The 13,867-nt window shown below is 42.2% G+C and overlaps 1 protein-coding gene across 2 annotated transcripts in view; it reads left to right on the forward strand.

Moving 5' to 3' along the window:
• RPGR (retinitis pigmentosa GTPase regulator) overlaps positions 1–12,189 on the forward strand; it is a 73,336-nt gene extending 61,147 nt beyond the window's left edge. Inside the window, exons 14-17 of one of the 2 annotated variants that reach the window (XM_066599949.1) lie at positions 4,825–5,013; positions 8,185–8,236; positions 8,828–8,913; positions 10,666–12,189. In XM_066599949.1, coding sequence (XP_066456046.1) covers positions 4,825–5,013; positions 8,185–8,236; positions 8,828–8,913; positions 10,666–10,914 — 576 coding nt within the window. In that variant the 3' untranslated portion in view covers positions 10,915–12,189. The remainder of the gene's footprint in view (positions 1–4,824; positions 5,014–8,184; positions 8,237–8,827; positions 8,914–10,665) is intronic. The other variant, XM_066599950.1, reaches the window with a different exon arrangement.
• The last annotated feature ends 1,678 nt before the right edge of the window (positions 12,190–13,867 follow it).

Consider the following 13,867-nt stretch of genomic DNA (forward strand, 5'->3'; position numbering starts at 1 on the left):
TGCCAACCTAAAATTTAGAGAATTGGGCAATCCTAGTAAATATGAGTCCTGGGCATGGGACCTGACTAGTACTATGCATACCATACATATGTATAAAAAGAAATGTGATCATTGAAATACCACTTTAATGCCACAACATTCAATGCCTTTCTACGGAATTAAATGCGTTCAGCCTTGTGGCCAACTTTTAGGGAAGACTCTTTTCCAAACTGACTTGTGCATCAAATTAAGGTTCATATAAACTAGCTTGGAAATTTCAGTGTGGATTCCTGAACTTCACATTCCTAAACCACTTTGGGATAAACTGGACATCTGACAGTGAGCCAGGCAGTATCGCCAACACTATTTTACGACCACTCTAATGGTCTTCTAACAGAATCGGAGCAATTAATTTAAACGGTCTTTAACTTTTTAACAAATGTGTGCTTATGTGCAACCTAAAATGATGATCTTGTGCTGAAAAATCACTCTAACGTGCTGACAGCTAGGAGATATGTTTAGCCAACTTGAAAACAAGTTCGGATACGGCTTTAAAGGAGGACAAGGGGGTTGATACAACACAATTTATTAATACAAATGAATACATGCTAAAAATAATACAAAGTTACATAAAAATATGTGATATTGCATATACGTTTTGTAAACCATTCTTGAACAATGGTTACATCAATACTCGCATCACCAAGAGCCTTAGGTATACTTATCTGCTTTGTATTTTAACCGGAGAAGCAGCAGTTAAAAGTCAGAGAACAGGGGGCCTCTTGGGAACCACACTGTGAGAGGGCATTCCCCATCAAAGGTCCAAAATTCTTCTAACTCCCCAAAACCCTCTACTGTCCTTTATACTTAGTATGATTTCTTGCTTGGGTATTTGCATCACAGATATCAATGCATGGAGTTGCTTGTCCGAAAAGGTCACAATTCAAAGTGACCATTAACCAGATCAGACAAACAAAACTGATTCTTAAAACAATGACAGCACTTAGCTTCAAGTATACATAAGGCCCCATTTACACTGACAGATGATTGCTCAAAAGTCGCTCAAACGACAGTTTGACAGTTTTGAGCGATTATCTTTGCATGCCTTATGGTAGCTAAGTAGCCACTATATAGTTATGCAGCCAGAGCGGGACACTGCCGCGGCCGCTAATAGAACAATACGGCTGTTTTGCTTAAGCAAACAGCTGTATTGTTCTGCACGCTTACAGCCCGTGCCCCGCTTTGAATTCACAGCAGGACACAGGCACAGAGAATCTTATCAGCTGTGATAACAGCCAGCTGTGCTAATAACAGCTGATCACTCAACTAAAAAAAAAAATTTAAAGTGAGCGATCAACACGCACGAAAACTGCACAATGTCAAAACATTTAGACACAATGAGAATCGGTCAAAAGATGGCTTTGAGCAATTTCCGAGCGATTCTCGTTGTGTCTAAATGGGCCATTAGGCTATAGTTCAGTCTTAAGACGATGATAGATTTGCATGTTTAGTTAGACAATAGAATCACAAAACTCTATAGACAATGGTGGTAGAATTACAAAATAATTGTGGCACTAGGCATATCTGGGCATAGTGCCACCATTGTTTTGTAATTCTACCACCATTGTCTATAGGTGGTAGAAGGGTTCCAACAAGTCTATAAGGCTCAGTTACACAATCCTTATAATGTATACATTGAATATTAATGGCTGTTTTAGTACGAGATGGGGGGCTACAAATAGCCAATTATATTTGCACCACAGAAGTATCATCTCTTCTAATTTGCTATCAATTTCTCGTTGCCATGTGAAGTCCATTTCTAATAGCAGAGATCACAAGACAGATTGCAGGAAGTGAGAATAGTCTTTACTTGCTATGGAGAGTGGAGGGGGAACAGGAGGCTCCTGTTGTTGGGAGACAGAAGCAGAGAGGCTTCCACAGAGATGGAGCTGCATTAGATACAACATGCCAATTCATATAGCCCCTTTTCAGTTATTGGTCACTATGTTTATCTCACTCTGTAAAATTTATGGAAAACTACCGAATATTTTATCATTTTACCACCATAGGAACAAGGCCTTTAGATTTTTCTGATGTGCTTTGTCTTAGCATTGGTGAGGATGGATAGTTTTTAACACTTGATATGATTGAGGGCAAGGTAATGAACTTAACGCCTTAACAGATGAACATTTTCTGTTTGTGAAAGGTTAATATAGAAACTTGGACAATGCAGGATAATAAACAACTATTATTGTGTCTCTGTAGTAGCATTATACATAGTCCCCTTTTTTCCAGCACGGAAAGAATATACTGCACATCCTATAGCACAGGAAGTGTTAATAACATAGTTGCTGTGTGCATCTGTCTAATTCCGCTTTTGTTCATTTCAGATTTTGTTCTTTCACTTTCATCTTCTTTTGTCCTTTTCATTTCTTTTCATTTTCTATTCTAGGAGGTCTCCATCCATATGTATGTATTAAGTGGCGCTTACTTATTCTGCTGACTTCAAAAACAGCTCTTGCTGATGAAACCCATCTTTACAGCTTAAAAACTATTACTGTAGTATAGGCCCAGATTAATAAGGCCACCATATAAGGTCCTGGGCATACCTTACTAATACAAGAAGTCCCTTACTTCCCTCTCCCTTAGGGAGCGTCTTACATTGAGCATGCTGTTTGATAAACAGATAAAGTGTTAAGGTATGTTCACATAGCGAAATTTTCCACAGTGATTTGGCCTCAAACACTGTCAAAATTCGTAGCTTTCTGCCCCTGTTTTAGGCACAGATCTGCTTGCAGGATTTGCCATGTGAATGGGTAAATCTGCATGCGGAATTCCAACAAAGAAAATTGTATTTCTGCGTTAGAATTCTGCTTGCAAATTTTACCCATTGGCAGGGCAAATTACGCATGCAGAAACTGCAACTGATTTTGACACTGTTTTTGAGGCAGAATTCCCTTAAAAAGCAGAAGGGACTGAGTAGATTGCTAAATGTATTTTTGTGAGTAAAGCTTCTGCATAAATCTCACACAGTACAACACTCCCATTGTTTTCAATGGGACCGCTCACGTAGGTGCAGACAGCTGCTCGAATTTTGAGCGGTGCTTGTTCTATTTTTGGGCATTTCGGCATTTTTAAACGCTGTGCATCGCCCATTAAAATCAATGGGCAGAGTTTTTAGTGCTGCCGAAAACGTGGCACAACTTGGTGCCGCACTTTTGACAGCACTAAACGTCCTAGTTATACTATGTGAAAAGAAAAAAAGTAATACACACCTAGCAGGTGCCGTCCGGGTCCCTCCCGCTGCTCGCTTGCATTCTTGCAGGCTTCTGTGCAGTTGTCAGCGCTGACAGTGCATCTCTTGCTTGTAACGGGGATTGAAAAACCCGCCTCCAGCAAGAGATTGCTCTGACGGCGCTGACAACTTCAAGCAAGCCTGCAAGAACGCGGGAGAGCAGCGGGAGGGACCTGGATGGTGCCTGCTAGGTGAGTGTTGCTTTTTTTTTTTTTTTTCCAGCTTCCTTGGCTGCATTTTCAGCTGTGCTGAAAACACAGCCAAATCACTGGCATAACGCATGCCAATGCTGCTGAAACCACAGTAAACGCACTGTTTTGGCAAACGCCTATGTAAGAGAGGCCTAAGGCTACGTTTACATTTAGCAGATTTTCTACATTGCAAAATCCCCTATGGATTTTAGTGCAGATTTTTTATCAAAATGTGTGTGAAAATCTTGAAGTTACATTTTCATTTGGCTTTTGACGTGGATTTCACCCCCTCATTTGAAGAGGTCAAATCCTCAGCATAAATTTATAGGCTGTAGATTTAAAATCCGCAGCACAAATCTATTAACGATGCAGTTGTTTTCATGAAATCTCATCCACATTGCTGGTACTATAGAATTCTGCTGATCTTGCACAACCAGTTCAGTTGTGGAAAGTTTGCAGTATTTCTTCATTTAAACTTTTCCCTACTTGTCATTTATTGATCCAAAACACTGCTCATTTTAGGTTTAAGAGTCCAGTGGGAGGTCCTGTCCAGTGATTGACAGCTATCTCAGGGATGCAGGGAATGTTATCAGTCTCTGATTGGACCACTGAAGTGCAAAACTAGCATGGTTTTAGATCGATAAATGACAGGTTAGGCTGGATTCACACAGCCCTGGATGTGTTACACCCAAGAAACGTGGATGCAACTCAGATCAGACAGCACATGGACACCAGTCCATGTGTTGTTTGATCTACATGGAACCAGTATATTGTATGTCCTATTCTCTCCCATGAAAATGGATGTGTATAGGATATGCAACAATATATATTTTTTGTCATGGACCATCGGTCTGTGCAAGAAATCGGCTATTTGATTAGCCTTATAGGCTATTAATAGTGCTGTGTGATGTCCATGGAATATACACTGCATAGGACCCATGTGAATGGGCCCTTATACAGAAACTTTTCCCACAAAGCTATCCATCTACTAAGCTGCTTCTGCTCTATAACATGCTGCCTGCAGACCAGACTGTGTGTCCAGACTGACTGGTTACCTTTTAAATAATATTTTCTGTTACATATAGCCCTGTGTCATAAATAAGTGTTAGTTCAGCATCGGCCTTTGCTTACAGCTTTAGCCATATTTTATCCCGCATTGTCTGTCCTTTTGTGTCATTTAGTATCTTTATCAATGACCTCCATTAAATCTATGCATATATTAAATATATGTAATATTTACAGTGAAATATACAGACAAAATGCCAACTTCACTAGTTTTACAAAGCAAGGTAGACACCTTTTTTGGAATAGCAGTAAAATAATGAAATAGTCTGAAAAAGTTTTGTTTTCTATGTGAAGCAGGACATAAATAATGATGAAGAGTCTGAGGAAGAGGAGGAAGAAGATGAAGTAGAGGATGAGGAGGAAGATGGAGAAGATGAGGAGGAAGAAGGGGAGGAAGAAAATAAAGATGATCCAGCAACAGAAACGAATGCTCCAAAAACACAGGAGAGCAAACCTGAGGAACCTATGAAGACTGCAAAAGAGGTAGGATTTAAAGCACGTTGGATTAATCTGAAAGGTTTACCTGGATTGACAAGCAGTTTCCGTTGTACACACACAAACTAATACTTTGTCTCTTCACCACCACTTCCTCAAAATGTCAAAACTGCAGTATCTATTTCTCGTGCCATTCAAAAAATATACCGTATTTTCCGTTCTATAAGACGCACCGGTCTATAGGAGGCTCCCCCGTTTTAGAGTGGGAAAATAGGGGGGGAAAAATTTGAACTCACCCAGGGACAGTGCAGGGTTAGTGTCGGGTGACGGAGCAGAGGGAGCAGCAGAGGTCCGAAAAAACGGCGCTCCATATCACAGCGGCGCGTCTGTGCAGCAGGAGGAAGGAAGCCATTTGGTGGAGGCGCGGAGCAGCAGAGGTACCCGCCGGCGCTCACGACTAATCGCAAATATGTATGGGCGGCAGTGGGGAGGAGACTGGTCGTACATTTGTTCGTGCGATCGCGAGTTTAACACGCAATCGCGCTAACTAAATCGCAATCGTGCGTTAAATTCGCGCTAAAAATGGCGATCGGGACAAATTTTTTTGCACATTCGCTCTATAAGACACAGCAACTCCTCCCCCCCCCCCCCCCCCCCGCTTTGGAAGGGGAAAAAGTGCGTCTTAAAAAGCGAAAAATACGGTAATGTATGTAGCACCTAGAAGAAGTTGTCGTTTTGCTGCAAAACTCGGCATGTAGTTATATCTCAGATATGCAAATGTTAGAGTTGTGGTGTGATTTAGATGAACCGTCTTACCACCAAAGGTCCTAAAACTGGTTCCACCCTTGTTCTATGAAAGGCTCTCTGAGGCTCCTTGTGTGTAGTGACCTCTTCTTCTGCTTGTGTAGAGCTTGTTGACCATTAGACACCTCTATGATGTAGTCCAAGAGATTTCACCCAGTTAAGAGAGTTGGCGAGGGCCACATTATTGGAATGTGAGAAGCTGGATGGTCGTATCTATGAATTTACTGCCACCTGGGACATTCTGACCAGAGACTGTTAGGAGGTGTTGGTACCAGTGGAATGCGTGAGGGGACATGCACACAAGGCGATCGGGCTTAGGACACAAATGACAGACCACCAGTAGAGAGAATCATCTGATCGTCCGACAAGCACGAGCAGCTCCAACTGTTTCGTTGTCAGCCATCCAAAGGCAGATGTCACTATCGTTACACCCCTGTGTCTGCCAAAACAATTTCCAGGTGCTTGGCTGAAAGACATTTGGCTGCACAGGACTCATTGCATCTACTGTCTTTGACACCCACCCACTGTCTCCTCCTTTTGCAGTGGTTTCATCAATGATGAAACTGGACTGCTACGGATTGGAACCGAATTGTCTTGAGTGAGGAATCCAGGTTTAGTTTGAGCACTGACGTGTTCGTGGCTGGAGACTTTGGGGTGAGCCCCTAAATCCTGCCTTGCTGTGGAGTGGCATACTGCCCTCACTGCTGGTGTGATGGTCTGGGGGCCATCACATATGACAGTCGGTCACCTCTAGTAGTGGTACAAGGAACAATGACAGCTCAGTGATATGTTCAGGGCATCCTGCAGCCACATGTGTTTCTCTCACGGCAGCTGCCAAGCGGCATTTTCTAGCAGGATAATACTCAGCCGAACACACAAGGGGGACACAGGAATGTCCCCACAACATTGTCACACTTCCGTGGCCTGCCTTGTCATTGGATGCCAACTTTGACAGCCTAAGAGTTTGCTCAGTTACAGCAAATGTGCAGTGATATGCTGCAGGACACCATACAGAACCTGTACTCGTAGGCTTCCAGGCCCACCCATATCAGATCTTGTATCAGCTAGAGGCAGCTCAACAGGGTACTGGATCCTCCATCTCCGCCTGTATCACATCTTGTATCCAAGCTCGAGGCGGCCCAACAGAGGTACTAGAGCCTCCATTCCTACCCATATCACATCTTGTAACCAAGCTAGAGACTGTATAACAGAGGGTACTAGAGCTTCCATGCCCTTAGTATCACATCTTGTATCCAAGCAAGAGGCAACCTAACAGGGTACTGAAGCCTACCTTCAAGTGCTGAGTTTTCCACAATAAATTACCCATTTGCTCTGATATTGTAATCACTAACGTTACAATCACACAGAGAAAGTTTCATTTGATTCTAACAACCCCTAGGTGCTTGATATTTTTTTCTTTGACATTGTGTTTATGTATCAGATGCCTATATATTACAGAAGTTACACTAGTTTAATACTTAACACTATAAACAGGACTTTGCTTTCAATCAAAAAGAACATATGCTACAATTATTTCACTTTTATTATTTACTAGCTGATATACCCGGCTTTGCCAGAGTTAATTTGATAGAGGTGTTTACCTGTTGTTCGCAATTAAAATTTCATGAAGTCGTGGTTACTTCAGAGCAACCAAGGAATAAAATATGTATACACATAGGGGAGCGTTAGATTCTCCTCAGACTGCATGTACCGATGTCCCTCTGCAGCATGTGCCACCCCTCCCACTCTTCTCAATTTTTATCCTTAAAGGTAGCGCCCCTTTTTATTCAAATTTACCCCCAGACTGGAGGTTGCAGCCCCTTCTTAGCCTTAAAGGCATGCTCCACCCCTGCGGTCCATGGCCGTTACCTCAAGTACTTTACAGCCTTTCAGTATATACACACAGAGGTGAGGTATATTCTCATTATATACACACAGATGTCAGTTAAATTCTCCTCAGTATATGCACACAGAGGTGAGGTAGATTCTCCTCAGTATATGCACATAGAGGTGGGGTAGATTCTCCCTAGTATATGCACATAGAGGTCAGTTAGAATCTGCTCAGTATATGCACATAGATGCGAGGTAGATTTTCCTCAGTATACAAATAATTTCCCTAGGTTTTATGATTTCTGAGAAAAGAACTCCATAGCAACTGAAGTTGCAGGGGTTTGTGGAGGATGTAGTCCACCCATAATCCCTTATTTACAAGGAGAATAAAGGACCTCTGATGACATCACAATCATGTGATCAGGAGGCGGGGCTAAGATATGTAACTGATTACGTGATGGTGACATCATCACTGCTGCTGTCAGGTTCTCCATGTAACTCACACAGCACACATGGACTGACGGACAAGTGGTCGTTAGTACTTTGATATAGATGCACAGTCATGTATATGTTGTTCTTTGTTAGGCCACAGAAATGAACCAAGAAGAGAGTTCAGCCATCAACAAAGTGGAAAATGGTATGTAATGTTTAGTTATTGCTGTACTATGATGCAGATGTCAACATTACATCGCAATTGTTTAATACATTAGTGGTTCATGAAGTACAGGGTCAAAGTATTATTCCTAGTAAGCAAGAACAAGTCATTTCTTAGAAAGCAGAAGACTAACATCACGGGAGAACTAAAGCTGTTCACGATTGAGCATGCATGTGTTCAGAATATGAAGAGAGGGGAGATAAGCCGCAGTCAGAGGTGTCTGCCATTGGCCATCTATCATGAACAAAAGGACGAGGCATCAGGGGAAAGTTAAGAGGCTGCCTTACACATTAGATGATTGACTGCTGAAATCTACTGGTTCGGCCAATTTAGATCTAATATGTTTGGCCACCTTTAGTCATTAGAAGGGATATATTTTATAGGTTGCTTGGGTGAGGAACCTCAGTTCTAACACTACTAAGCATATACCAGTGGAGACTGAATGCTGTAGAAGGTAAATATGTCTGTTTCTATAATCTCATGGACAATGTTCTAAACCTGAGCTGTCAGGAGGTAGGGAAAATATTAGATAAAGCCTGGGATATATTCATTGCATTTTTGATTTGTTTGCAGAACCTGAACAACCAAAAACACTAAATGGGGTTAACGCTTCTGAAAATGATTCGGACAAAACAACATTTCTTGAGAAAACAAGAAGGGTGAGTCATATATTTTACATTAAGAAGTGTACCAAACAAAAGGGCAGTCACAGCCAGCGTTTAAGGTGTCACTGTTAGACCAAACATCCCCCCCACCAATCATACTAAATTTGCCATAAAGATATTTGGTGGCGTGAAGTGAACCCCTATGAATTGTAATGGTAAATTGAAACATGCTAAAAGCTTAGTTATCAAGTTACTGACACTCAAACTGCTGCTCTCACTGCCGGTTTATTTGCTCATGCTACTTTGCCCTGCGAAGGGACGTATCACTGTAGTCCTGACTCCAGGCTTTGTTAAAGGAAACCTGTCCCCTCCATAAAGCACCAGAAACTAACGGTTCTGTTAGGAAAGGTGTCGGGGAGCTTGGTGTTGTATTCTTTATACTCGCCCCCTCCTTTGATCCAGTGGTGCCTGCCGTGCACTACATGAAAATCTGTCTCTTTTTCAGATTGCCGTGCACATGCTCTCCCATAGACTTGTATGATAGAGCGTGTGCACAAGACTCTGAGAAGAGTCAGTATTTCATGTGGCGAATGGACTGCAGCAGCTGGCATCGCAGGAACCAAGGAGGGGGCGAGTATAAAGAATACATCACCGAGCTCCCCGACACCTCCCCTAACAGAACCGTAAGTTATTTTATGATGCTCTAGGCAGGTGACCGGTTCCCTATAACCCTTATTTTCAGGAGTTTCCTGCAAGTTTCTAGTCTTTTTGATGGCAATAATAGCGCTATTCTTGTGGATAAAAATACCTTAAAGTCACTGGGGTTCATCTGTATCCAGTTGGATCTTTTGGAAAACTGTAGTGTTACAATATCAAGTTTTCTGCCATCATCAATAGTGTGATCAGAGCCTTTTTCCTGCCATATAAACCAAGTATTTACTTGGCCTCTGTTCACATTGTGCTAGAGTTTTCCATCTGTGTATACATTGGGAGTTTCTTTATGCATACATTTGACGGAAGGCTTAGATGTCGGTATAGAAGAGTGCAGAAGACTACGCTTTTCTTTGCAGTTAAGAAAAAAGTATACTGATGTGTAGCAGCAAGAGATGAGCGAGCATACTCGCTAAGGGCAATTGCTCGATCGAGCATTGCCCTTAGCGAGTACCTGCCCGCTCGGGAGCAAAGATTTGGCTGCTGACGGCGGGCGGGGAGCGGCGGGGGAGAGCGGGGAGGAACTGAGGAGAGATCTCTCTCTCCCTCTCTCCCCCCTGTTCCCCCCTGCTCATGGCCGCAACTCACCTGTCGCCCGGGCCCGCAGCCCCGAACCTTTTTTTCCGAGTGGGGAAATACTTGCTAAGGACAATGCTCGATCGAGTAATTGTCCTTAGCGAGTATGCTCGCTCATCTCTAGTAGCAGCCAATATATAAAATATATAAAATATAAAAATCGCATCACCTTTCCATGAGACTTCCATGCAATTGTGAGTGCGATGCGATTTTTTTTAACTCTCACATATAAAAAAATGGGTGAGCTTTCTCTCAAACCATAGAAAATAAAACCTGCTGCCATTCTTCTATCTTTCAGCATAGCTGCAAGAGACAAATCGCACATGTAGACAGACCAATTGAAAACAATGGGTACTATTCTTGTGCGAGATCTGTGTGTCTTGCAATGCAGAAAACTCGCAGAAGAAACTTGCCCACGTAAATACAGCCGTACCTTGTTGGTTATGTGCTACCTTGCATATACAAACACTTGGCATGCCAGAGAAAATGACTCCTTCTCATATCAATGTTCATTTCCAGTTATCACTTTTTAAAAGAAGATCAACGACAAGTCAGAGGTCTTTACAAGGAAATGGAAATGTTGCTGTGGCTTCAAATGAAAATGGTGATCAAAAGTCAAAGTCGAGAAGTACAGAAAGCAAAGATGAAAACCAAAATAGCAAACAGGAAAATCCCAAAGTCACTGAACCCCCAAATAAAGAAGCCACAGACACCGGGCAAAATGCTCAAGACCGAAAATCCAAGTCTGCTACGTGTCTACTGTTATGAGGGCTACCTGGAAAATGGGAATGCAAAACCTAGTTCATTAGAACCTGGTGGATAAGCTGCTGGATTTCTTGTCCTGTGGAACTAAACTGGAAAGCCTGGACCTGTGTAGTACATAGAATTCAGGGAACTTGCAAAAAAACAATTACTTTACAATATTTTCAACTTTTCCTCCCTTGCTAAGTTCTATCACATTATCATGCATTTCCAAAAGCCTAGGCAATTTTAATATAATTGGTTAATAATTTTTTCGCCGGTCTGGCTGCACACACGTCCCATGTGTTTGTGTATGAAGTATGAATGTATGGATAGAGAATAATACTATTATATTAAACCATACACACTCACAAGAAGCATCAGACACTGTAATGGGGCTAGAACATACAAGCACTTTAAAAAACATCAAGCATCTAGAAGGAGTTGTTGGAATCAGATGAAACTTTTTCTGTGTGATTGTATCGCTGATATAAGTACCGTATATTCCAGGATATAAGACGACCTTTTAACCCCGAAAAATCTGCTCTGCAGTAGGGGGTCGTCTTATACTCCTGGTATACAAAAAAAAAGTGTCAAAAAAAAAAAAAAAGCAGTACTCGCCTTCCCCGGCGTTCTGCGGCGCTGCTGCAGGCTGTCGCTCCCTCCTCGTCCCCGACAGAGCATTGCTTTCTGGAAGCGGGGCTTGAAATCCCCGCCTCCAGAAAGCTAATGTTGTGATTTGGCTAACTCATGCAGCGTAAACCAATCACAGCTATTCAATGACATCATTGAATGGCTGTGATTGACTAACTCATGCGGCATCAGCCAACCACAGCCATTCAACATTGAAGCCGCCATGAGAGAAACACATGTGGCTGCAGGATGTTCTGAACATATCGCTGAGCTGTCATTGTCCCTCGTATCACTACTTGGAGTGACCAACTGTCATATGCGATGGCCCCCCAGACCATCACACCAGCAGTGCTCCACAGCAAGGCAGGATTCAGGCGTTCACCCCGAACTCTCCAGACATGAACACAGCCGTCGTCCGTGCCCAAACTACACCTGGATTCATCGCTGAAGACAATCTGTCTCCACTTAGTAGCAGTCCAGTTTCATCATTGATGACAACACTGCAAAAGGAGTGAGTTTCAGTTTGCCGTGGCCACAACCCACACCTCGCAAAAAAAAAACACCCAAGCTTGAACTGTGACCCCATTGGCCTTCGTGAGAGTGCAAAGTCGCTGGGCTACACGGCGATTTTTGTCCTGTAGTGACTAAAAGCCACCAAATAGCCGTGGCCTAAAACAGTGTTCCCCAACTCCAGTCCTCAGGGACCGCCAACAGGCCATGTTTTCAGGATCTCCTCAGTGTTGCACAGGTGATGTAATTATTGTCGGTGCCTCAGACATTGCCACAGGTGTTCTTACCATAGGATATCCTGAAAACATGACCTGTTGGTGGTCCCTGAGGACTGGAGTTGGGGACCCCTGGCCTAAAAGATAACATTCTGTTTACCTCCAGCCACCAGTAGAGGGCACTTAAGAGCTCACTAGTAAGACAATAAGCAGTCGGCTCCCTCTACTGGCAACATTAGGTAACTTATATGTAATGTCTTACATTTATTCTTACGCAGGAGATATGGAGCAGAATATCAGAAAATGGAGCTCCAAATGGTATAAAGATGTTAAGATATTAGTCAGCATAACATTTTGGACCTCCAAATCATATCATCATAAACAGTGGAGATTCATTAAGTTTCACTTTATAGTATAGAACTCTTTAAGGGAAGCCACTACATTTCAACCATTTCACAAAAGACCATCATTATGGGGATGTTGAGAAGTGATCATTTGTGAGCACTTTGTTGCAGTAAACAATCATTTTTCTTATTTTTTCCTATTCTGGGCCTTTTATATTTATAAACATATTTGTATATCAGCCTTTTAAAAAAATATGTAAATTGACTTTTGTGTCTTTGTTTCTACAGTTTGGGTAAATTTAGACATCTCTCCAATAAACTTAGGGTTCTTTTATACTTGCGCTGGGGATTCCGTTCCTTGTTCTGTTCGGGGAATCCCTGCGGCTGAACAGTTCTGTCCCTGGATGGTACCGCACAGCACCGCATCGGTGATGGAACCTCCAGACGGCGGTACAGACGGAGATGTGCACCCACCCTTGTGTTCCCCACACATGAGAAGTGAATTTTCTAACCTGGAGTGCTTGTAAAGCACATGTATTTATAATTTTGTATATTGTGTGCATGATATTGTGGATACACTGAAGCTCCTGTAAAGCATAACCATGTAATGTGCAGAAACATCATGTGTGAATGAAAATCTATTTAATTCCCGTGGCCTTTAATTGTTCAGTGTTGTAAAAAGAAGATATATATATATTTTTGTACACAATCTGGGGTTACACTACGTCGCCCCAAACTCACGGTTTTGTTATCCCTTGCAGTAAATTGTGGTTTGAAGAACACATTGTAAATATTCCATAAAGAACAATGTTTTATCCTCTTACCTAAATAAAGTCTACAAATGGTAAAAGTTATTTCATGCAGTGTTTATTACTGGAAGCTTAAAAGGGGATTCCGAGGAGGCAGAAATATTACCCTCGGTCCTCCATAAACAGCTGAACCTCTCACTAATGTTCAGCATTGTCTGTATACTCGCTATAAGGACAGGCTCGCGTGAGCGTAATTTCATTCAGCAATATACTCGCGCATAATACGCGGTGAATGTAGTCAATGACAATGCATTGATTTTCATTGATCCATTCACACTTGCGCATATCCATTGTATATAATGCGCGCGTTAAAAAAATGCAGGATGTTGTATTTTATCACGTATTACTGTGATAGAACCCTATTGTTCTCTGTGGGTGCTTATGTTCGGTGTTTATACGCAACGTCGCTAAGCAACATTGCGGGAAATTTAAAAAAATTGAAGATTACGCATTGGCAGCATGCGTGAGA

Source organism: Eleutherodactylus coqui, chromosome 4 (assembly GCF_035609145.1).
Source record: "Eleutherodactylus coqui strain aEleCoq1 chromosome 4, aEleCoq1.hap1, whole genome shotgun sequence".
NCBI classification, from domain to species: domain Eukaryota; kingdom Metazoa; phylum Chordata; class Amphibia; order Anura; family Eleutherodactylidae; genus Eleutherodactylus; species Eleutherodactylus coqui.